The 18,402-nt window shown below is 44.9% G+C and overlaps 1 protein-coding gene across 4 annotated transcripts; it reads right to left on the bottom strand.

The window, feature by feature from the left end:
- Window positions 1-115: 115 nt before the first annotated feature.
- Window positions 116-17,967, bottom strand: TPRA1 (transmembrane protein adipocyte associated 1). Of its 4 annotated transcripts, none has more exons than XM_058844805.1 (11): window positions 17,909-17,967; window positions 13,441-13,643; window positions 13,156-13,288; window positions 10,163-10,249; window positions 8,545-8,617; window positions 7,469-7,548; window positions 6,240-6,350; window positions 5,736-5,796; window positions 4,590-4,692; window positions 3,903-3,983; window positions 116-2,989 (listed from the first exon to the last, which is right to left on the bottom strand). In XM_058844805.1, exons 2-11 carry the CDS (start codon window positions 13,629-13,631, stop codon window positions 2,755-2,757), a joined length of 1,155 nt encoding a protein of 384 aa, XP_058700788.1. In that variant the 5' UTR covers window positions 13,632-13,643; window positions 17,909-17,967; the 3' UTR covers window positions 116-2,754. The 4 variants fall into 4 exon arrangements, with proteins under 4 accessions (XP_058700788.1, XP_058700787.1, XP_058700786.1 ...); XM_058844804.1 differs by lacking the exon at window positions 17,909-17,967 and adding an exon at window positions 17,302-17,503; XM_058844803.1 differs by lacking the exon at window positions 17,909-17,967 and adding an exon at window positions 17,322-17,503.
- Between the last annotated feature and the right edge of the window lie 435 nt (window positions 17,968-18,402).

The raw sequence follows: 18,402 nt of genomic DNA, 5'->3' as shown, positions 1-18,402 counted from the left end.
TGGACAAAGGCAAACAAAACCACATCACACCTGTGTCCATGCCTTCCTGACATACTTTTTTTTTTTTTAATCAAGTTTTTTCCTCCCCCATATGTCTCATTTGAGAAATAAAGCATTTATGCCAAACTTAATTTTATTTATTTTACAAACAAAAATATACATTTATTCTATATTTTCTCTCTTTTCACCACCCCTCACACATAACACACTTTGCTCAAGAACCACTTTAAAGATGGCCCAAAGCATTATATTTACATAAATACACAACAGGAGGAAGGTCAGTCCATGACCTAGTGCAGAAGCTCCTCAGCAGCAGAACATGGGACATTCCAGAAATACTGGAGTCCTGCCAGCAAAGGACAGGATGGATGTGTTGACAACCTGCACAGGTGATCCGTCAGCACTGAATTCAGATGGTAAAAAAGGCAAATTCATAACAGGCTCTTCACATCACCAAGGAGGGCAGCTAAGTCCTTTCAGTCAGGATGTTGAAAGTAAACAAATACTCCTTGGGATGGAAAAGCAGTTGCTCCTTTAGTTCTCAACTGTTTTAAAATCTTCATCTCTCTTGACTTTGTCCAAGGCCCATGGAAGCTTTTCAGGTTCCCCCACTCTCTCTAACCAACAGCAGCTGGGGATCAGTGTTGTAAGCAGCATTAGGAGCAGCAGCACAGCAATACAGGCATCACATCATCCATCCCTTTTACAGCAAGCAGTCCAGTGTGGCTCAGGCCGACTGACAGCAGTGATAGGGGAGCACGGAACACTTCTCTAACGTGGCAAGGGCTCACTCGGCCAGCTCCTCATCCAGCCCTTGCAGTCATTGCATGAAATGGAAATGGGAAAGGCTGTAACCTACAAGAAACTACTCAGCTCTAGCACATAGACAGATGGAAGCATTTTTTTCCCCAAAAGTAAACAAATTCAAAAAAGGGGGTGGGGGGTGGGAGGGTAGGGACACAGTTTGTTTTCAAGGTGCCAGTGCTACGTAGAGGCCTGCAGGGCAAAGTCCCCAAGCAGACAGAGAAGCTGCATTGCTCATTAACAAAAAAGATAAGCAAAGGCCTGCATAGTTTTGGCAACCAACATGAACTTCATGTTCTTACCCATGTTTTCTTTCTCTTGGTGGGAACACCTGGTAACAAACACCACCCTCTACCTGCTAATGATCCAAACCAACACCTCCATACTGCATCTTGCTAACTCCTACCTCAGTATTCCTCAGGAAAAGCAGTAAGGGGCAAGAAAGTCCCCAAACATTGCAAAATTCCCTCTTTCTAGCATCCCTAGTAGAAAGTTGCTTATAGCAGATCTCCACCTACCTGGAGGACTCAGATAGGAAAGCACCCCCAGATCTAGAGGAATACACATCTCCATCTTTGGAAAGCACAGGATAGCCCAGAGACCAGACTGATGCAGCCTTTATATGAACAGTTGCTGGATTGGAGCACCATGTCTTGAAACTACATGCCAGACAACTCAGTCAACACTAGTCCCTCTTCCAGCATGGAAGATGTTAATAAGTTAACAAGTTGCAGAAAGTCTTTAAAAGGACCGCTCCCCACATGCACACACGTAAGTATTTTCAACATATCAAGCCATAAAACTTACTCAGACCAGCATCAGTCTGGGGATCTGAACTGCAATGTAAGGGAAGGACACTACCAGACACATCCATCTCCCACTGTAGTACACCAACTTGATTCTAGCACACCTAAGGTGTTTGAGTTTCCAGTCACTAAATTCTGACAGTTTGGACTCATCACACATTTCGGCTCTGCCTCAAGCACCTGAATGTCTCTGGAGCCTTCATCTGCAGAGTCACCCTCCTCCTTCACAGCACTCTCTGAGCCCCTGCCAAAGCCATGAAGCAGGGTGCAGATGGAAAATGCACCTACCTCACAGTTTTTACTCCTGGAACTCAGCCCCCTTTCAGTGTTGTTACTTAGATTTTCCTGTGAGCTTAAATGCACAGAACTACAGCCTCCACAGACTGCTTCACAGCTCCTCCAGCTCAGCTAGACAGCAGCACTGTCTGTCCTTCTGTCTCCCTACTGTTCAGTCACTTCACACCCATGCTGTGAGCTACCAGCCTTCCCCAAATGTTCCCTGGGCACAGAGAACAGTTCATGCCTCTTCATACCTCTTTTTTCCCCATACAGTGAGAACATTCCTTTTAACCACTAGCAGCTCCAATTCACAATTCTCATCAGTGTTAGCTGAGCGACCAGCTTCCCTCATCAGACACTATCACCACCTGTGCTGTTGCATTATGACAAGATGCAAGCAGCTGTGCTGCTTGAAAAAGCCCAGGAAGACCACCTTTGGTTTCTACTACCAAAATCCTTCTATATATGTACAACACAGCAGTCGAACTAGGACCCTTATCCCTAAACACCATCCCTCTAAGTGGAAGACAAGTGCTTTCAGTCACCAAAAAGGAAGAGGTGCCAGCCAGGGCTATCTTCTGGGTCATATTCACATCTGGAACGTGGAGGATTGGGAAAGTTCAGTGTTTAAAGGTTTATGAACAGAACTGCTCTACACTGTTCTCAGGTAGAAACAGAAAGTGTTCCTTCCAAAAGGGTTTGGGCTGCCAACTTAGTTCCACAAGAGGTTTTGGAAATCCTAAGGACAAGAGGAAAGCCATGGCAGGTAGCCAAGGACAGATTTCCAGTGAACATCCTAACAGCTGTGGTATCAGGGAGTATGAAAGGAAAGGAATGAGGCATCGTGTGATTCAGGTGCCCTGCCTCAGGCATTGATGGACTTCCAGCGGTCACTGTCTATGCTGTTGATGCTGCCCACGTGGTACGGCATAGAGGCCACATCGTCCAGATAGGCTGTGGTGTCAATCTGAGTGCTCGAGTAGAACCCAGAATCCATTCCTTCCTTCTTGGCAACAGCATAAGGATGGGGTAGGTGTACATCCACATCCTCAGGTTCATCCACCTGACATTTGTAGGAGAAAAGGATCTTCGGTTCAGACCTGGAGAGATGAAAGGTTTAAAATGTATGTTTAACCAGTGTGATATTACAGCCACCTATTCTTAACTGAAACTCATCAGCACTAAGAAATCATGGATTCAGACCTTAAACACTCTTTAAATGAGCTTTTGGCCTAGCAATTTGTGTCAGAACAGGAGTACACTTCAAGTTCTACCTGTGTACATCATGAAAACCAAAATACAAACACTTGTGCATCAGCAGTTTTTGTCTTTAACTCCAGACAGTGCTCCCTTCTAACTTCAAAGGGGTGCAGAGGTACATTTTTATATTTTAAAAGCACTTTATCGTCTTATATATTTTAAAACCAGTTATTTCAAAGCCTCCTGTTTCTTGCTAATGACCAAACAAATACTAAAGCCTACACTAAACCGCTCATTTTCCCACCAAGCTGCATTTCCTGTGAGTGGCCACACGGCGGCGACCCCGGCCTGAGAATCGACCTCCCCAGGGCTTTTCACTGGTTGATTTTTGGGCCCGTGGTAGTCTTCGGCCAAGAGTTACTGAACCCCCACATCCTTTCTACAAATCTACCCCAAAACCCACCCATTTAAGATGACCATTTAAGCTCCCCGGGCTCAATTCTTCCTTTAGCTGTTAACTTCAGCAGAAAAGCTTTGTACTACACAGGATGCTGACGCTGAAGAAGTGATCCTCTGAAATGTGTGAGGAATACAGGCATCAGCTCTGCTCTGCATACAAAGGAGCCCTGCATAGAAGTGAGCAGCCCTGGGTCATAGAAATTCCTCAAGGAAGAAGTTAAGACTGGTTCTTTAACTGATGTTCTAGTTTCTGCCTGTAATGTACAGATTTAACGCACAGATTGAGAGAACCTGAGTGCGAAACACTCAAATGACAATATATACCCATCTAAACTCCTGTTCCTGGCTACTCACCCAAAGAAACCTTTCAGGAATGCCACATAGATGAGAGGTGCAAAGAAGCTGAAGTAAAGGAACGTGGTAGCATCAACACAGCTGTCAACAGCAAAAGGGAACATAAAGGGATTTAGCACTCAAACACAATACAGTAACAACCACTCACATCCTCCCAAATGATCCAATTTCCCTCCTAAGTGTCAAGAGATCTAGAAAAAGCAGGCTAAACAAATTTAAACTGATGCAAAGTAACAGCAATTGTATCAACATGTGTCACTGCTTCTAGACAGTCAGAACCATGCCAAAACCCAAAGGTCTGACCAAGAGCAGTCTCACTGCTCCCAGAGTTGACTCAGATGTGACACTGATCCCTGCAGAATGAGACTCCAAGTATAAGGCTGTCTTCATATTTCTAGCAAACAGACTATTTCCTCTCTTATTCTTCTAATGGCCAGACATCAGTGAATTCACACCATTATTCTCACTCATCACCTCAAGACAACTGCAGCACACACAGCTCCACAACCTCTACACTGGGGAGTTTCCTGATTACTTAGAGGTCTTTTGGCATGAAACAGAACCAAGAGGTTTATTCCTTCTTAGGAACACAGCATAGGTTTGTTTTCTTGGGAGAGGCAGTGTTGAAGGACGCTCAAATAGAACACAAGATCCAGGGCTGCAGACCTCCTCCCACAGTGTACATACCACAGTCCTTCTATGATATCCACACAGAGGAGGGCACTGCCCAGGCCCTGCACCAGGTTCAGCAGTGCCAGAATGCCAGCATAAATATAAAAACTCTTCCTGGCTGTGGGAAAGACATGGACATACATGAAGCTCAACCTCAAACACCAGACCCATGCAAATCTGTTTGATGGAGATGCCAAATCCAACAAAAGCTTCTCCCCACCTTGTCTCTAAGAACTGCTGAAGAATTAAGACTGCATATTCCTATCCCATGCTGGCAAGATTGATGGTGGTATAATGTACAAAACTGGTGTTTAAACTGGTATAACGGACTAAACCATACCCTTCTGCATGTGTGTATGCACACACAAGATGGGTTTTGAAAGCAAGGTTACAGCAACACATGTAAAGATTTAATTTGCAAGCATCTGGAACCAGTGTCAGTCACATAATTGAATGCAAGAAAAACAAACAAAGGCAACCCCACTGAACCAGAAGCTGTGCCTTTCCAATGTACAGCACTAATAAAACGGCTTAGAGACCCCAACAGGAGCAGCAGTGTATTTTGGACACCAGGCAGATCAGGCCCAGGACCTGTGACTGCAACATGGGACATACATATCCCCTCTCTCAGGATACCCACATAGGGATGTCAACAGTAGTCAAAGAATAGCTCAGTACAAACACCTTAATAACAGCTTCGCAAAACAAACAGAATTATATTGATAAAGTAAAAGCCCAGATAAAAATTGTTGAGCAGCTCCCACTTAGCCTTCCCTTCCCAGAGGATGACTAGCATGCACACTTTAACATCATATGTACATTTCAAAGGAAGCTGTTATTAAGAAGCCATTCCTTAAGGTTCTCAGAAGATTATATATTTACATTAAACCTGTATCATTAACTGAGCAGTAGGTCTTGTTTTCTTAATGTAATTGTTTAGCTACTAAAGTAGCAGTGTAACTGCTCTTACTCTGCTCTCCAAAAAGACACAACATACTAATTTTTCTAGGGATAAGTTATCAGTCCTTTGCCATGTTATCTAAACTCTGAGACATGGAATGCACCTGCAGCACAAACACATACAGGAACCTTTTACTCCCACCTACGCTTCATCATGATGCTGTACCCATTTATACTACAGAAAACACTACAGTTACCTACAGGGCAAAGAAATCCGGTCTTTCAGAGGAGTTTTTGGAAGAATCACCACCAAGGAATAGACCTGTTGAGACAAAGAACTAACAGTTCCATGGCTGCTTGGCAACTGAATTCAACAATCTTTGCAGGGATGGTGTGTGGTATTATGCACTCCCTACATGTCTCGGGGCAGAGGCACAAACCCTTAACATTAAACACAGCTCAGATGTGAAGGCCCCACAACTCACCTCCATCAGCATAAAACAGCTGAGAAACATGGGAAGGAAGAGCAGCTGAGAAACACGGGAGGGAAGAACATCTGAGCTCAGCTGGAATACAGCTGCCCCAGCTTACACCACTCCCATTGCACCTTTATTGCTTCAGCCTCCCCACCACATGAAAAGCATCGATGCCACGCTGTAGGAGGCAGGAGGGGGATTAGGACATTATTGTACTCAAGTCGTCCTCCTTGCTCCATTTAGAAAATACAAAGAAGCTATCAGAGTGCGTAACATTCCCAGAACTTACCAGGAAGAAGAAACAGGAGCTGGCAAGCCAAAAATGTCTCCCTCCATGGCCATAGATATTGAAGTCTTCTGCTGAGAGGTGGGCATCAGGATACAGGATTTCCAGGGTGCCCTAGGAGAGAAGCAGCATCAACATGATTCTTTTACAAGCAGTATCCTCACTGAAATGCCTATTTGGACAAGGGACACTATGCTTAAAGTCCAGAGAACAGCTGGCCTGCCCCCCTCCTGACCCAAACAAGCCCTGCCCTGCTTAGACCAAGTTACACTCACACAGAAGAGGAAGAAACTGAAGACAAGAAGTGAGGAGAAAAGGAGTGGCAGGAACCTGCAGCTGAAGGAAACTGGCATCAGGGACACTACAGAAGAGAGACCGAGGTGGACAGGGGATGCAAGCACTTGCATCACTTGCAAGCACTGTCTGCCTAAAATAGACCAAGAGCTTCATTTCCATCTTTAAAGTAGACCTTTCTGCTGAAACAGCCAGAATATAGTCAGTTTGGGAAAGGACACTGTCTTGTTTAGGAGCTACCCATACAGACAGTGGAGAGAAAAGTGCTTGTAAGCACTACTGAACCCCAATATAGCTCCAACACTTGATACTTTATGAGGCTCCTCCAGCTTTATCATGTGGTAACGATCAGCTCACTGCCTCTGCAGCCAAGAGCCTGGTCCCAGAACAAAAGCCCTATGTGTTATTCTGGCACTGTCCTGAGTATAGAGACATGGGCTGACCACTGACATGCCGAGGAGGAGAACAAACCCAGACACAGATTGCATTGTTCAGGGACATGAAGACATGCCTAATAAACTGAGCCAGCAAGCCAGCTGCTAGTCTGAAGAGAAGCAAGAGCTCTCAGCTCTCAAAGACTAAGCAGACAAGGACACTGCAGTGCCCTTACTTGGCAAGCACATGGTTTTCATGGCCCTTGAGGACAGATCCAGAACTTGTGGCTCAGGTGTGGAAAACATCACTCTTGTTTCAAGATTCACTAAACAAGGCAATCCATCCAAACCTCATCTTATTTCTTCACCTTATCTGAGCTACTTATGCAGCAAAGAAGACAAGCAGATACTATCTGCTTATACACTGCCACAAGCATTCAATCTTCCTCCAAAACCTCATCCAAAGAGCAAAGCTGCCACTTTCAGATAGGAATCACACACTTAACTGCTTAACTTCAAGCAAAGTTCCTTCTTTTGCAAATTCTTCTGCTTCAATGTACTCACCTGGGTGACAGAATATGCCAAAGACAGCACAGTGGTGATTGCCAGCACACGTTTCACGCTTGACTTGCTCTCCAGGTGACCTGTAATTATGGGGTATGGAAGTGACTCAGGATGTAATCCCAGCACTGCTTAAAATCAGCTCTTTTCAGAACCAATAAAGGAAAACACTTGTATTTCCAGAGGCCTTCAAGGGAAGGTTAAAGCTCACTAAACCCTGTTTGGAGAGTTGAGCTTTTCACAGGCAAAAATCCTACTTACAAAAAAAACTATTTTAACTTGCTTTCCTCCTGTCCACACTAATAGAAACAACTAAGTCCTTCTGCTGGGGTTATAAGGAAAAAAAAAAATAAAAAATGAATGGCTCCAGCATCAAGTACACTGAGATGTTATAAAGCTGCTTCTCAGGGAGAAGAGTTGATGGGAGGCTAGGGTAGAGAAATTTGTACTGGAATATATTGAAGTAGGCAATTTTCAGAAGCTCTTTCCAATCTAAATTATTCTATGAGCCCTCAAAAGATGGAAAATATATGCTGATCACGTGTCCCACTGACACGTTCAACTGTGACACCCACCCTCTCCTCTACCTTTGACCCACAGGGAGAGGCATTTTCATTTGCGTAACTGATAAAAGTAGAATTACAATTGCAGGTATAGATAAAGCATTTGAATGCAGCCAATTGGATGCAAAAGGATCCAAAAGGATGGATCAAACCAATTGAGGATATGATGAAGGGGATAGAAGGACCCCCAAAGGGACCAACTTAAATAAAATGGGGCTCAGGCAAAGATCAGACTTTTGGTCTATCTTGGCATAAAGTTCTTACCTAAGCTGTACATTCCATCATATGAGTGCAGAACAAACCAAGCACATGTAAACCCTTAAATCACACAAACCATAGATCTGTAAGTATAATCAGGCCTTCAGCCACTTCTAAGTAAACCTCCAAAATTTTCCCTCTGTATTTATTCCATAGTCTCTTCACTTTACAGAATCAGCATATACTTATAATGCAACCTCTGTGGACGGAAAGGCAATAGGAGATATTCAAAGCACTCAAAAACCTCCTGACACATACCAAAGGCAAGGCCTAGAATCACCACACTCAGTTCAATTGCCAGAAGGAAGAATCTTGTGATCTCCCACAGGATCTGAGGGAATAACAGAGACCAGATAAACATGATGAGACGGAGCCAGGAACCAGTTTGAAGTTAATATAGCAAAACTCCAGGGGACAGAAGCCTCTGAATAGCTGGTCATCTCCACAAACCCTTCTCATGCTTTGTAGGGATACTGATCATGTGCTTGCTCCAAGCCCTGATCATGCCTGTGGAACAGAACAGCTGTGTGGGAATGAGGAAATAGCAGCTCTGCAGAGGGAAAGTGGCAATGGTTTGCCTCAGTTGAGAATCTGTCAGTTGTTTCAGATGTCTTCTTGCTGCTGTGCTCCCTAAGAGCACAAGCCCATGATGACCTCAAAAGTAAAATATTAACCAAGGCCAGTTCTTAAAGCGGTAGATATGCCTGAACAAACTCTGTATTCTGTCCTCTTCCAAAGGTACTGGACTTTAGATTTAAAGCATATTCAAGTAAAAATCACCCCCCATTCAAGCCTGTCATTTGCAATCTCACATTTTATGTGGTGAAACAAGACCAATAAAAAACAGGTGAGGCAATTTTTCCAAGAGTCATGCAATAAATCGGTGCTAAGCCTAGAACAAGCACCCAGATTCTGGCTTATTAACCCTTTAAGAAGCATTGGGTAAGACACTTCTATTCCCAGCAAATACACAGTGTGTGTGTGTGCACATACATATAAGAGAACACAAAAGAAACATCATAGACAGGATAGGACATGTTTACAGAAAAAACTGTAACTGTCTTTCTACATGATTTCACAGTTGCTGCACCCAGCAGCAACTACGGAGCTGAAGAAAAACACCTTTCCACCTCTTCTTCATTATTCAAGTCCTGGACACACATCTGTTGGGCAGAAGTGAATGAAAAATGCTACAAACATCCAGCCACTCGCAACAACAGCTCATCATAATGCTTTGACAGTAACATTAAAGGGAAAAGCAAGAAAACCACACTGATCCCAGAGAATAAAGCCCAGAGACCTGTACTCTGTAGGTGGCTCCTCTTTCTCTAATAGCTCAAGAACTACAGAGCTTTTTAAGTAACATTTTGCTGTAAGTCAAATTACTACAAAGGAAAAGCACATACAAAGATATTTCCTGTTTGCTAAAGGTTCATCCTGTGCTCAGAGTGGTTACAAGGACATTCAGGCATCAGTCTCAAAAGGAAAGCTGGTTTTATTCGCACTCTATTACAAAAATTTCAACATTTTCAAAGAGCCACTGGAATACTGCAAGAGTAACAAAGGCCAGGTCTTGCCTATCCACTAAAAGTATCTGAATGTTTACCTCTTGAAAAAAAGAATAATTTCATTCCTGTAACAGGAAACTTTTGCTGCCACTATTTGTGTGTCTATTTTAGGAAATCCATTGTTTTACCATCCTGGATGTTGTGATGATTTAGATACAGCTATCAAAACAGGATTCCATAGTAAACGTAACTAAGAGTACTGCAAAAAAACCACATTCTTCTTGCACATATGTAAGAGGGAATCCAGAGCAGACTGCTGTGATCAGAAGTACACAAAGCACAGCCTCTGACATCAGTGTTGCACCTACCTTGTCAGCAACCATGGCAGCATCAGAGGCGCTCACAGTCATGGAGACAACAGCTCGGGCAATGCCAACTAAAGCCACCACAAATACCTGCAAAAAAAGAGCAAAAGTGAGCTCATGTCAAAAGGCACATATGCAGTAGTGATCAGAAAGCCTTTTGCAATATCATTTTCAGGTCAGCCTTCAAGCCTGATAATGACGTGTACTAAGAATTTCCTGTGGCAGACTAGAGTTAATTTCTGGAAAAAGGTTCCTCAGACCCCTTAGATAGGAACAGTGCCTTAGAATTTAGGAAGGAACAATTGCCTCAGCTGTCAGATTAAGCTCTGAAAAGTTCTTTACCCAGTCTTTACAACAGTGTCTTTAGAGTCTTCCCACCCATCATTCCACTGGGGCAGGGCAGGAGAAAAAGAAACAGACAGAAAACATCTCCCTCTGAATTACAAAACCAAATGGTTGGTATGTCTGACTAAACCAATCACATCAGCTAACAGAAACCACTCAATACCAGCTACCACACTACACAACTGTGACACAACTAAACCTGCAGTTCTCTCACTCCATACTGACAATGCTCAGCAATGCACAGGAAAAGACACCTGCAGCCACCAGCTTTAAAACATGTTACCCTGCTGCACAGTGCAACATAGAGACCCCCAACTCACTTCATATACCACTGAAGCATGACAGCTGAGCAAGGCTCAGTTACCCTGTGCTGTCACAGCCATACTATGCAATTAAAAGCTCAGTTAGATACATAGACTTACTCTCTAAGAAAGTGCATTTTTCCAGATAAAAGTCTCTAAATGTCAGGCTGATCCTAATGATGAAGGTAGGTGACAGCTAAACCTATCAGAGAACCAAGAGTCCAAGCTGATTCTAAGGTGGTTGCAGAATGGAAATGACCAATAAGTGACCCACAGATTAATATGTCTTTCCTAGAGGAAGAAGGGACAGCAATGGCATGAAAGAAGAATACAACCACCCCTCCTGGGGTGGAAAACACCATGACAAAACACTGACAAAAAAAGAAGGGTCCCTGAATATAATGGCACTCTAGAGCTGCAAGAAGTCACTAGAGAGGAACACACACCTTTTTGTTCCCTCCCTAAGCAGGTAGAGACCCTTCCCGATCTGTTAACTCCACATTAATCACCAGCTCCACAGGAAAGCATTCCTTTAGGACACAACAAACAGCCAATTTAAAGGAAGTCCTCACAGAACACACTTCCATCCTCATTTCCCAATAACATACTCAAGAAATGAGTATGAAACTCAGTTGAAGCATTTTCCTCTAAGACTGTGTGCTAGATTTGGCTGGGATAGAGGAAATTTCCTTCACAGTTTCTGGTATGGGGCTGAGTTTGGGATTTTTGTGCTGAAAACTGTGTTGATAACACAAATGTTTTCATTACTGCTGCACTGCACTTACACAGAACGTATGACATTTTTTGCTTCTCATCCCACTCCAGCAGCGAGTTGGCTGGAGGTGCACAAGAGGGGACAGCTGGGACAGTTGACCCCAGCTGGCCCAAGGAATATCCCATATGGCATCATGCTCAGCACATAAAGCCAAGAAGAAGGAGGAAGGAAAAGACTTTCAGAGTAACAGTGTTTTTCTTCTCCAGTAACCATTACATGTGATGGAACTCTGCTTTCCTGGAAACAGCTGAACACCTGCCTGCCCATGGAAAGGGGTAAACGAATGCCTTGCTTTGCTTTCTCTGCGTGCACAGCTTTTGCTTCGGCTTATTAAGCTATCTTTATCTCAACCCACAAGTTTTCTCACTTTTACTCTTCTGATTCTCTCCCCTGTTCCAGTGAGGGGGAGTGAGAGAGCAGCTGTGTGGGGCTGAGTTGCTACCCAGGGCATAAAGTCAGTTCACTTTCCTGCCTTTGGTTTATCAAAAGTTTTGTTTTTCAAAGCCTTTAGCACAAATCTCTACTGACCATGTGCATTAATGGAAACATGCAGGAAGGTTTAAATCCAGACTGGAAAGGGATGGTAATATTTTTAAAAGGTTGAAATATTTGTGTGTATACCTGGTTATCCAAAACTGTGCAGAAGTGCAGAACCCCAACTCTTGGCCTGAAAGAGCTAAGAAGACTTCCTAACAAAGATTCAGGTGAGGCCTCTACGTCAGATTTGCTTTTGAGCTTCTTTTTTTTTATAGGTTTTGCCATGCCAGTACTGTATACAGACCAGGGAAAGAGGCGTCCATTTAACCCAATTCAAACACACATTCACTTCCTGTACTAATCTCACTGAGGAAGAGCAATCATATTATGTTACGTACTCAGGAAAGCCAGGATATCAAAAAGCTTCTGAATGGTATTTTTAAACAAATTCAGGTAGGTGCTTAGCTGCATTTATGATGTCCTGTAAGCAGTATCACAGGGCATCACAGGACTGGTGAGAGGAGAACAGCAAGACCTTAGATGTTTGTGAACTGTACTGAATATTCTGTTTCCACCTTAAGAGCTATTAAGAACATCCTCATGTCAGGGCCACTTTGACATGATGTGAAAGAAACTAACAGGGCTGGGTTTCTATATTCCCAGACTAACCAGAATCCTGTCACATCATCATTTTCTCCAGCAGATAAACAAGCTTTTCAAGAGCTTCACAAAAATTATCTTCTTTTCACTATCTCAATGAAAAGCTGGGTTTGTGTCCCATCCTACTTACTGCAAGGAGCAAAGAAAGCATAAGACACTAGATTCCAAGACATCAATGCAACAACAGAAAAAAGGAAAATGAGAAAATGAAATCACCACAGTAGGACAAAATCCAGCAGATCTGGCCCCAGAACATATTAATACCTGAATTCAAACAGTGAAAAAAATGTCTATTTCTTATAGTACACCTTCAACAGAAAGCAGATTTTATCCCTGCAAGAGCTGGTCTAGGCTCTCTCCACTAGTTCAGTGACATTGCTCATGAGTGGCAACAAAAAATAACACTCATCAGTTCAAAGGCACAGAGCAGTACTCACTAGTATGTAGAACGTAGTGAAGATTGGGCTGGAAGTGACCCGGATTTTGGCCCTGGCAGAGGGCAGCTTCCAGAGAAGAAACATAAAGAAAAGCACATTGGGAACCAGGAGCAGAAGATCCCAGTAGCGGACTCTGTAAAAAGAAAATAAAAAAGGTTTTATCCCTTATCTTCAGCCTCTAGAAGGAAAGGCACCAGCCCTGGCCCCTTCTCAACCAAACTGAGACAAACAAAGCTTTTTCCTTTGTTCCAGGGTCACACTGTGGTCCAATTTCCTCCAACTCACCTGGACTTCCCAATGTCTTCATAGAGCAACAACAGGCACTTGTGTGGCACTGTGATGTTCGTGTCGTTGATCACGTGCGTTGTCATCGGAGAGAGAGTTGTCACATTATCCAGCGCTGTCACCAGGGCAGTGGAATGTGTGATGTTGTCAGACAAGGAGAGTGTCATCACAGACATCATGGACTGGAACATCCTGTCTTCCTTCTGGTCCAGGTCAAACAGAGCAAGACAACCACAGCAGAGAAAAAAAGCAATACTAAATCAGTTGTGAGTCACAGCTAAAAAAGCACATCCTTGACATTAAGCCCCTGCACAACTGCTTCCTGCTCGGTACAGCCAATTATCATCATGTCAGAGACTGTATTACACAATGAAATGCCACCTGCCCTAAGTCTGCACACAGCCATTAGGGTGGTCAGTACAAAATCACACTTTTATTTATATAAGAGTAACAAGCACCTTCAAAGGGTGTTATGTGGGATTACACTTGTGATCCTTTGAGCTTTGGCAGATTCCTAGAAGAAATTAAGACTCAACAGCAATACATGGCATCAACAGGATCAGATCAGGAAGTGACAGTCAATAAATCAATTTCAACTCCTGCAAAGAAAAGATGAAGGTCCCTCCCAAAAACCCACTGCTGTTAGCAACTCTGAAGTCGGAGAGCAGGGAGAGCCTCGCATACACCCAACTAAAAGGACTGTACAGTCTTTACCTTCCAAACCCAGCACTGGCAGAAACCAAGATTCAGCATTCTTTTTCTAATCCTCTGCAAGACACCAGAATGATTCCATTTTTGAGCAAATCTCTTCCCACCCTAAAGTAGAGCCCTGACTGTTAAGGTACTTCAGTTGCTACAAGCTGAATACAAACATAGGGTCCAATCTCCCCTCCTGACAACCCCAGAAGAAAGATCATAGACAACCCACAGATGCAAAAATGATAAATCTCTGTCAGCCAACATGCTAAAGATGCACATTGCCAAGGACAGCACTTGAGCAGTCTGTGTGTGTTATAGCTAATCCAGGATTTATCTCAAAAAAAAATCTCCCTGTTTGACTCCAGCCCTGACTTGTGTGGTAAAAACTGACGGCCCCCATGACAGGGCTCAGAAGGTATTTTCCCTTAGAGGTTCTGGGTGAGTCACAAGCTGGAAAGCATCAGCACAGCTCTGTAGCATCTGCTGAGCTTTTAGAGTTCAGTAGCACTTCTTCACAAATTGCTTGAGAATGTCAGTCACAGGCTCTTCTTTCTCTTCAGAGGCTGAGACTCTTCTCAGGTTCTCTAAGGGGCAAGGGAATCACACCACCCTCAGCCAACAAACCCTTCCTTTGATTCATCCTTGCTGACAGATACTCCCTGAGCTGGGATTTTCTTTCGTGACTGCCATACACTGTACTGCACGAGAGACATCACAGTAAATAAACACACAGACAGACCTGGAAGGAGCAGCTTTGTGCCAAGATGGCAAAGCCTGGACCAAAAAATTCTACTTCTAAGTAGAGGTTCCAGCAAACAACCTTCACATTCCAAACTTATCTCTGGAAGTCCTCTCTTCCCTCCAATTTCCTCCTCTGAATTGTTAAAAGAAGGATTTTCTCTTAACAATTTTGCTCCATTCTCTTCCTCTGTAACACCACTACATCTCAGTAGAGGTGAGGCCAAGAACAGTCACCTTTGCCAACACAGAAAAATTTCTACATGATTTTTTAAAAAAACTGGATTTTTTAAAAAAGCTGGGAGAAAGTAGAGAAGAACCTCATGGAGCATAGGCAGAAAAACATTTATCAACTGTGAACCATCACAACCTCCTAGTAGCTATTCTGGGACAAATAACTCCATCTGCCTGTTACACTGAAAAGAACTCAAGTATAAAGCTGTGAGAGATTTACAATAGAAAAACAGCTTCTCATGAAAAGAGCAAACAGGCTTCATTATGTTTTGCTAGAAGCCACCACTATCACGCAACAGCAGCTGCTGATAAGGAGAAGAGCTGGCCACACGTAACAGAACTCCAGTCACGAGGTTTCAAAGGGCAAAGCACAATCAAGCTCACCTCTCAGCCAGGCTGCTTGCTACAGTCTGGTACTTATATTCATCCTTCCCAGATAAAGTGTACACAAAGCAGAGCAACAGAACATCCAACGTGGTAAGAGAGAGCAGCCAAGGCCATCAGACACACAGCACTGTGGTCATGCTTTTCTAATATCCAAGGCCTACGGCAAGGATGCAGAGAATTGGCCCACTCCTGTCCAAATCAACAGCAAAAATCCCACAGCAGCAGGACCAGGAATAGATGGAAAGGATCCAACTAGGGGTTGTCATCCCCAGCAACACTGCTCCTTTCAGCATATTTAGGGCTAGACAAGGCAAAGACAGTAAGTCCAGTCAGCTGAGCATATCCCAGAGCTCACTCGCCACACCCTGCCTCCATGGGACTACCTCCTTCAGCCAGCCCAGACCATGGTGGGTAAAATCACCCTGGAGCAATGGGGTAAAATCACCCCAGAGCCTCATGAAAAGAAACAGTGCTGCTGTTGTGGTCTTCCCTTTTCATCCAGCAGGCAGCTCTGTACACCAGAAAACAAAATAACATGTTTTTCTACACTCCAGATGAAGTCAGGCTGACTTGGTCAAGGCCAATTCCTCAGTCCAGGCCCTGGACAAGCTGCATCTGGACTAAGAACACAGGCATGATTCCTGGTCTGCAGTGACAGAGCACAGGGAAAGGCTCTGCTGCACCTTCAGGGAAATGTTATCACACCAATGCATATTGGTCCTTGAATCATGGCACTGTAACAATATCAGAGCTCAGTGAAATTCAGAACTCACATCACTGGCAATTCTCTGTGCTTTCAAAGCCCATCTACAGAAAGGTGAACTACATGCTGCACAAGTTACAGCTGTAGTAAAAAATCTAAACTTTTTTGTCTTTCTGCCAACAGCATCAGAAAGTCTCTTAAGTACACACCATTATAGGATTAAGACTTCTTATAATACTCTATCTGTGCAATAAAAACTCCACTGAATAGATCCCTGCTCAAATATAACTACTACCTCAGTAACTTAAACGTTAAGTTTAAGTTACTGAGGTAGTAGTTATACTACCAGAATAAACCCCAGAACATTAAAAGTAAAAAAACCAAACAAGCAAAAAAACCAAAAAAATCCCCACCAACACAAGAACAAAAAAGAAAAAAAAATAGCGCCTGTTTTGTTCTCTTCCTTTATAAGAAGTCTCTTCAACCCTCTCTTTTGGTCACAACAGTTGCATTTTTCATTTCACTCTTAGAATTTAAGACAGGGATTTTCCCTCAGTGATTGAGGTGCTCCCTTCCAGTTTCATTCTCACATCTCGTTCCGAACTAAGCTTAAAAAGAAAGGAACTGCAAGGGGAAAAAAAAAAAAAAACAAAAAAAAAGGGGAAAAGGTGAAAAATACCGCAAGCAGAAGTATCAACAGTAAGCCCAAACCCTCAGACAGAGAACCATGGCCCAGAGGTGGATTTCAGAAATGCATATCCCGGGGTTTTTCTGTTTTGGTTTTGATTCCTGTGGAAGGCGGGTGCACAGCACGCAATGGGAAGTGGCAGTGCGCGGTCACTTGGCTCTAGGCTGGCGAGGACGCGCCTGTTATAGGGCTGCTAAAGCAGCACAGCTGGAGACCCGCTGCAGTTCCAGCCCACCCCTCAGCTGGCCAGAGGTGTCCCGGAGGCTGTGGCCATGGGGCTCCCGGGCTGCACTAGGAGGCCCTGGGAGGCCCGCGGCCCCCGCGCAGCGCGGCCCCGCCGCCCCGCTCTGAGGCGCCGCAGTTCCCCTCCCTCCCCATTACCGCCCTCCCGCCGGCCCCACTCGGCTCGTACCCGCCGGGCCCCGTTCGTACCCAGCCCCGCTCCCGCCGCCGCCGCCGCTCAGTCCCGGGGTCCCGGCCCCGCCATCCCGGCCCTGGCGCTCCCCTCAGCCGGGGAGCGTTGCTGAAGAGAGGCCCGAGCGCAGCGCCGCGCAGCCAAGCGGAGACACGGCCGCCACAGCCGGGGCTTGGCGGCCGACCCCAGGGGCGCTATTGAGAGACGGTCCCCGAGAGGTCCGCGGCTGGACCAATCAGAGAGCGGGTCCTGTCAAAGGGCGCAAAAAAGCAGCGGAGCGAGCCAATGGAAAGGGTCGGGAGGCGGGACTAAGGGGGCCGGCCCGCCGCGCTTTAAAGGCGCCTCGTCCCTCACCCACCTGAGGGTCGCGAGCGCGGCGTGGAGCCGGGGGCGGTGGGGGCGGCCGGGGCGGTGTTCCCGGCGCTGGGCGGGTCCGGCAGTCTCGGGTCTACCCGTGCAGGGCAAGCTCTATCCCTGACAGCTCTATCCCTGACAGCTCTATCCCTGACAGCTCGATCCCTGACAGCTCGATCCCACCCCCCAGGCCAGCCCGCACAGCCCCACATCCCACCCGAGAACGAGCGCTCTGCCGTCCTGCACCCACCGTCACACAGCTCCGGCGGGAAACAGGATACACCTCCGCAGGAATTCTCTACAGCCTCTGCATGCAAGGCAGGCCAGTTAATAATTGAGGGAGATCCGATAATGAGTTCCTGCAGGGGAGAATGATTAACAACCCATGAGTTTGGCTTTTAATACGAGTTTAAAGCTGACCGAAGAAACGCGGCGTAGCTTGGACAACAGCTGCTAAAGGGAAACATGATCAATAATTAGCAGGATTTGGAGGTGCAAATACCAGACAAACAAAGAGACTCTTAGTATAGTAAACAAGGAAGAAGCTGTGACAAATGAGCCAAGATTTATTTAGGAAATTAGAGGAAATAACCAGCACGTTATTCTCAGCAGTAAGAGCTGGCTGACAGGGAAGTTTCAAGGAGAATGTTTGTTATCTGAGTCATTGCAAGGACTGGAGCATACATTGTGGCATGGTTTTCTACCTGTGGTTCACCTGTGGCTGCAGGGTTTGCTTCTGAAGGA

The sequence above is a fragment of the Poecile atricapillus genome, chromosome 9 (genome assembly GCF_030490865.1).
Source record: "Poecile atricapillus isolate bPoeAtr1 chromosome 9, bPoeAtr1.hap1, whole genome shotgun sequence".
Taxonomy (NCBI): Eukaryota; Metazoa; Chordata; class Aves; order Passeriformes; family Paridae; genus Poecile; species Poecile atricapillus.
This window is presented reverse-complemented; position numbering and strand designations above follow the sequence as displayed.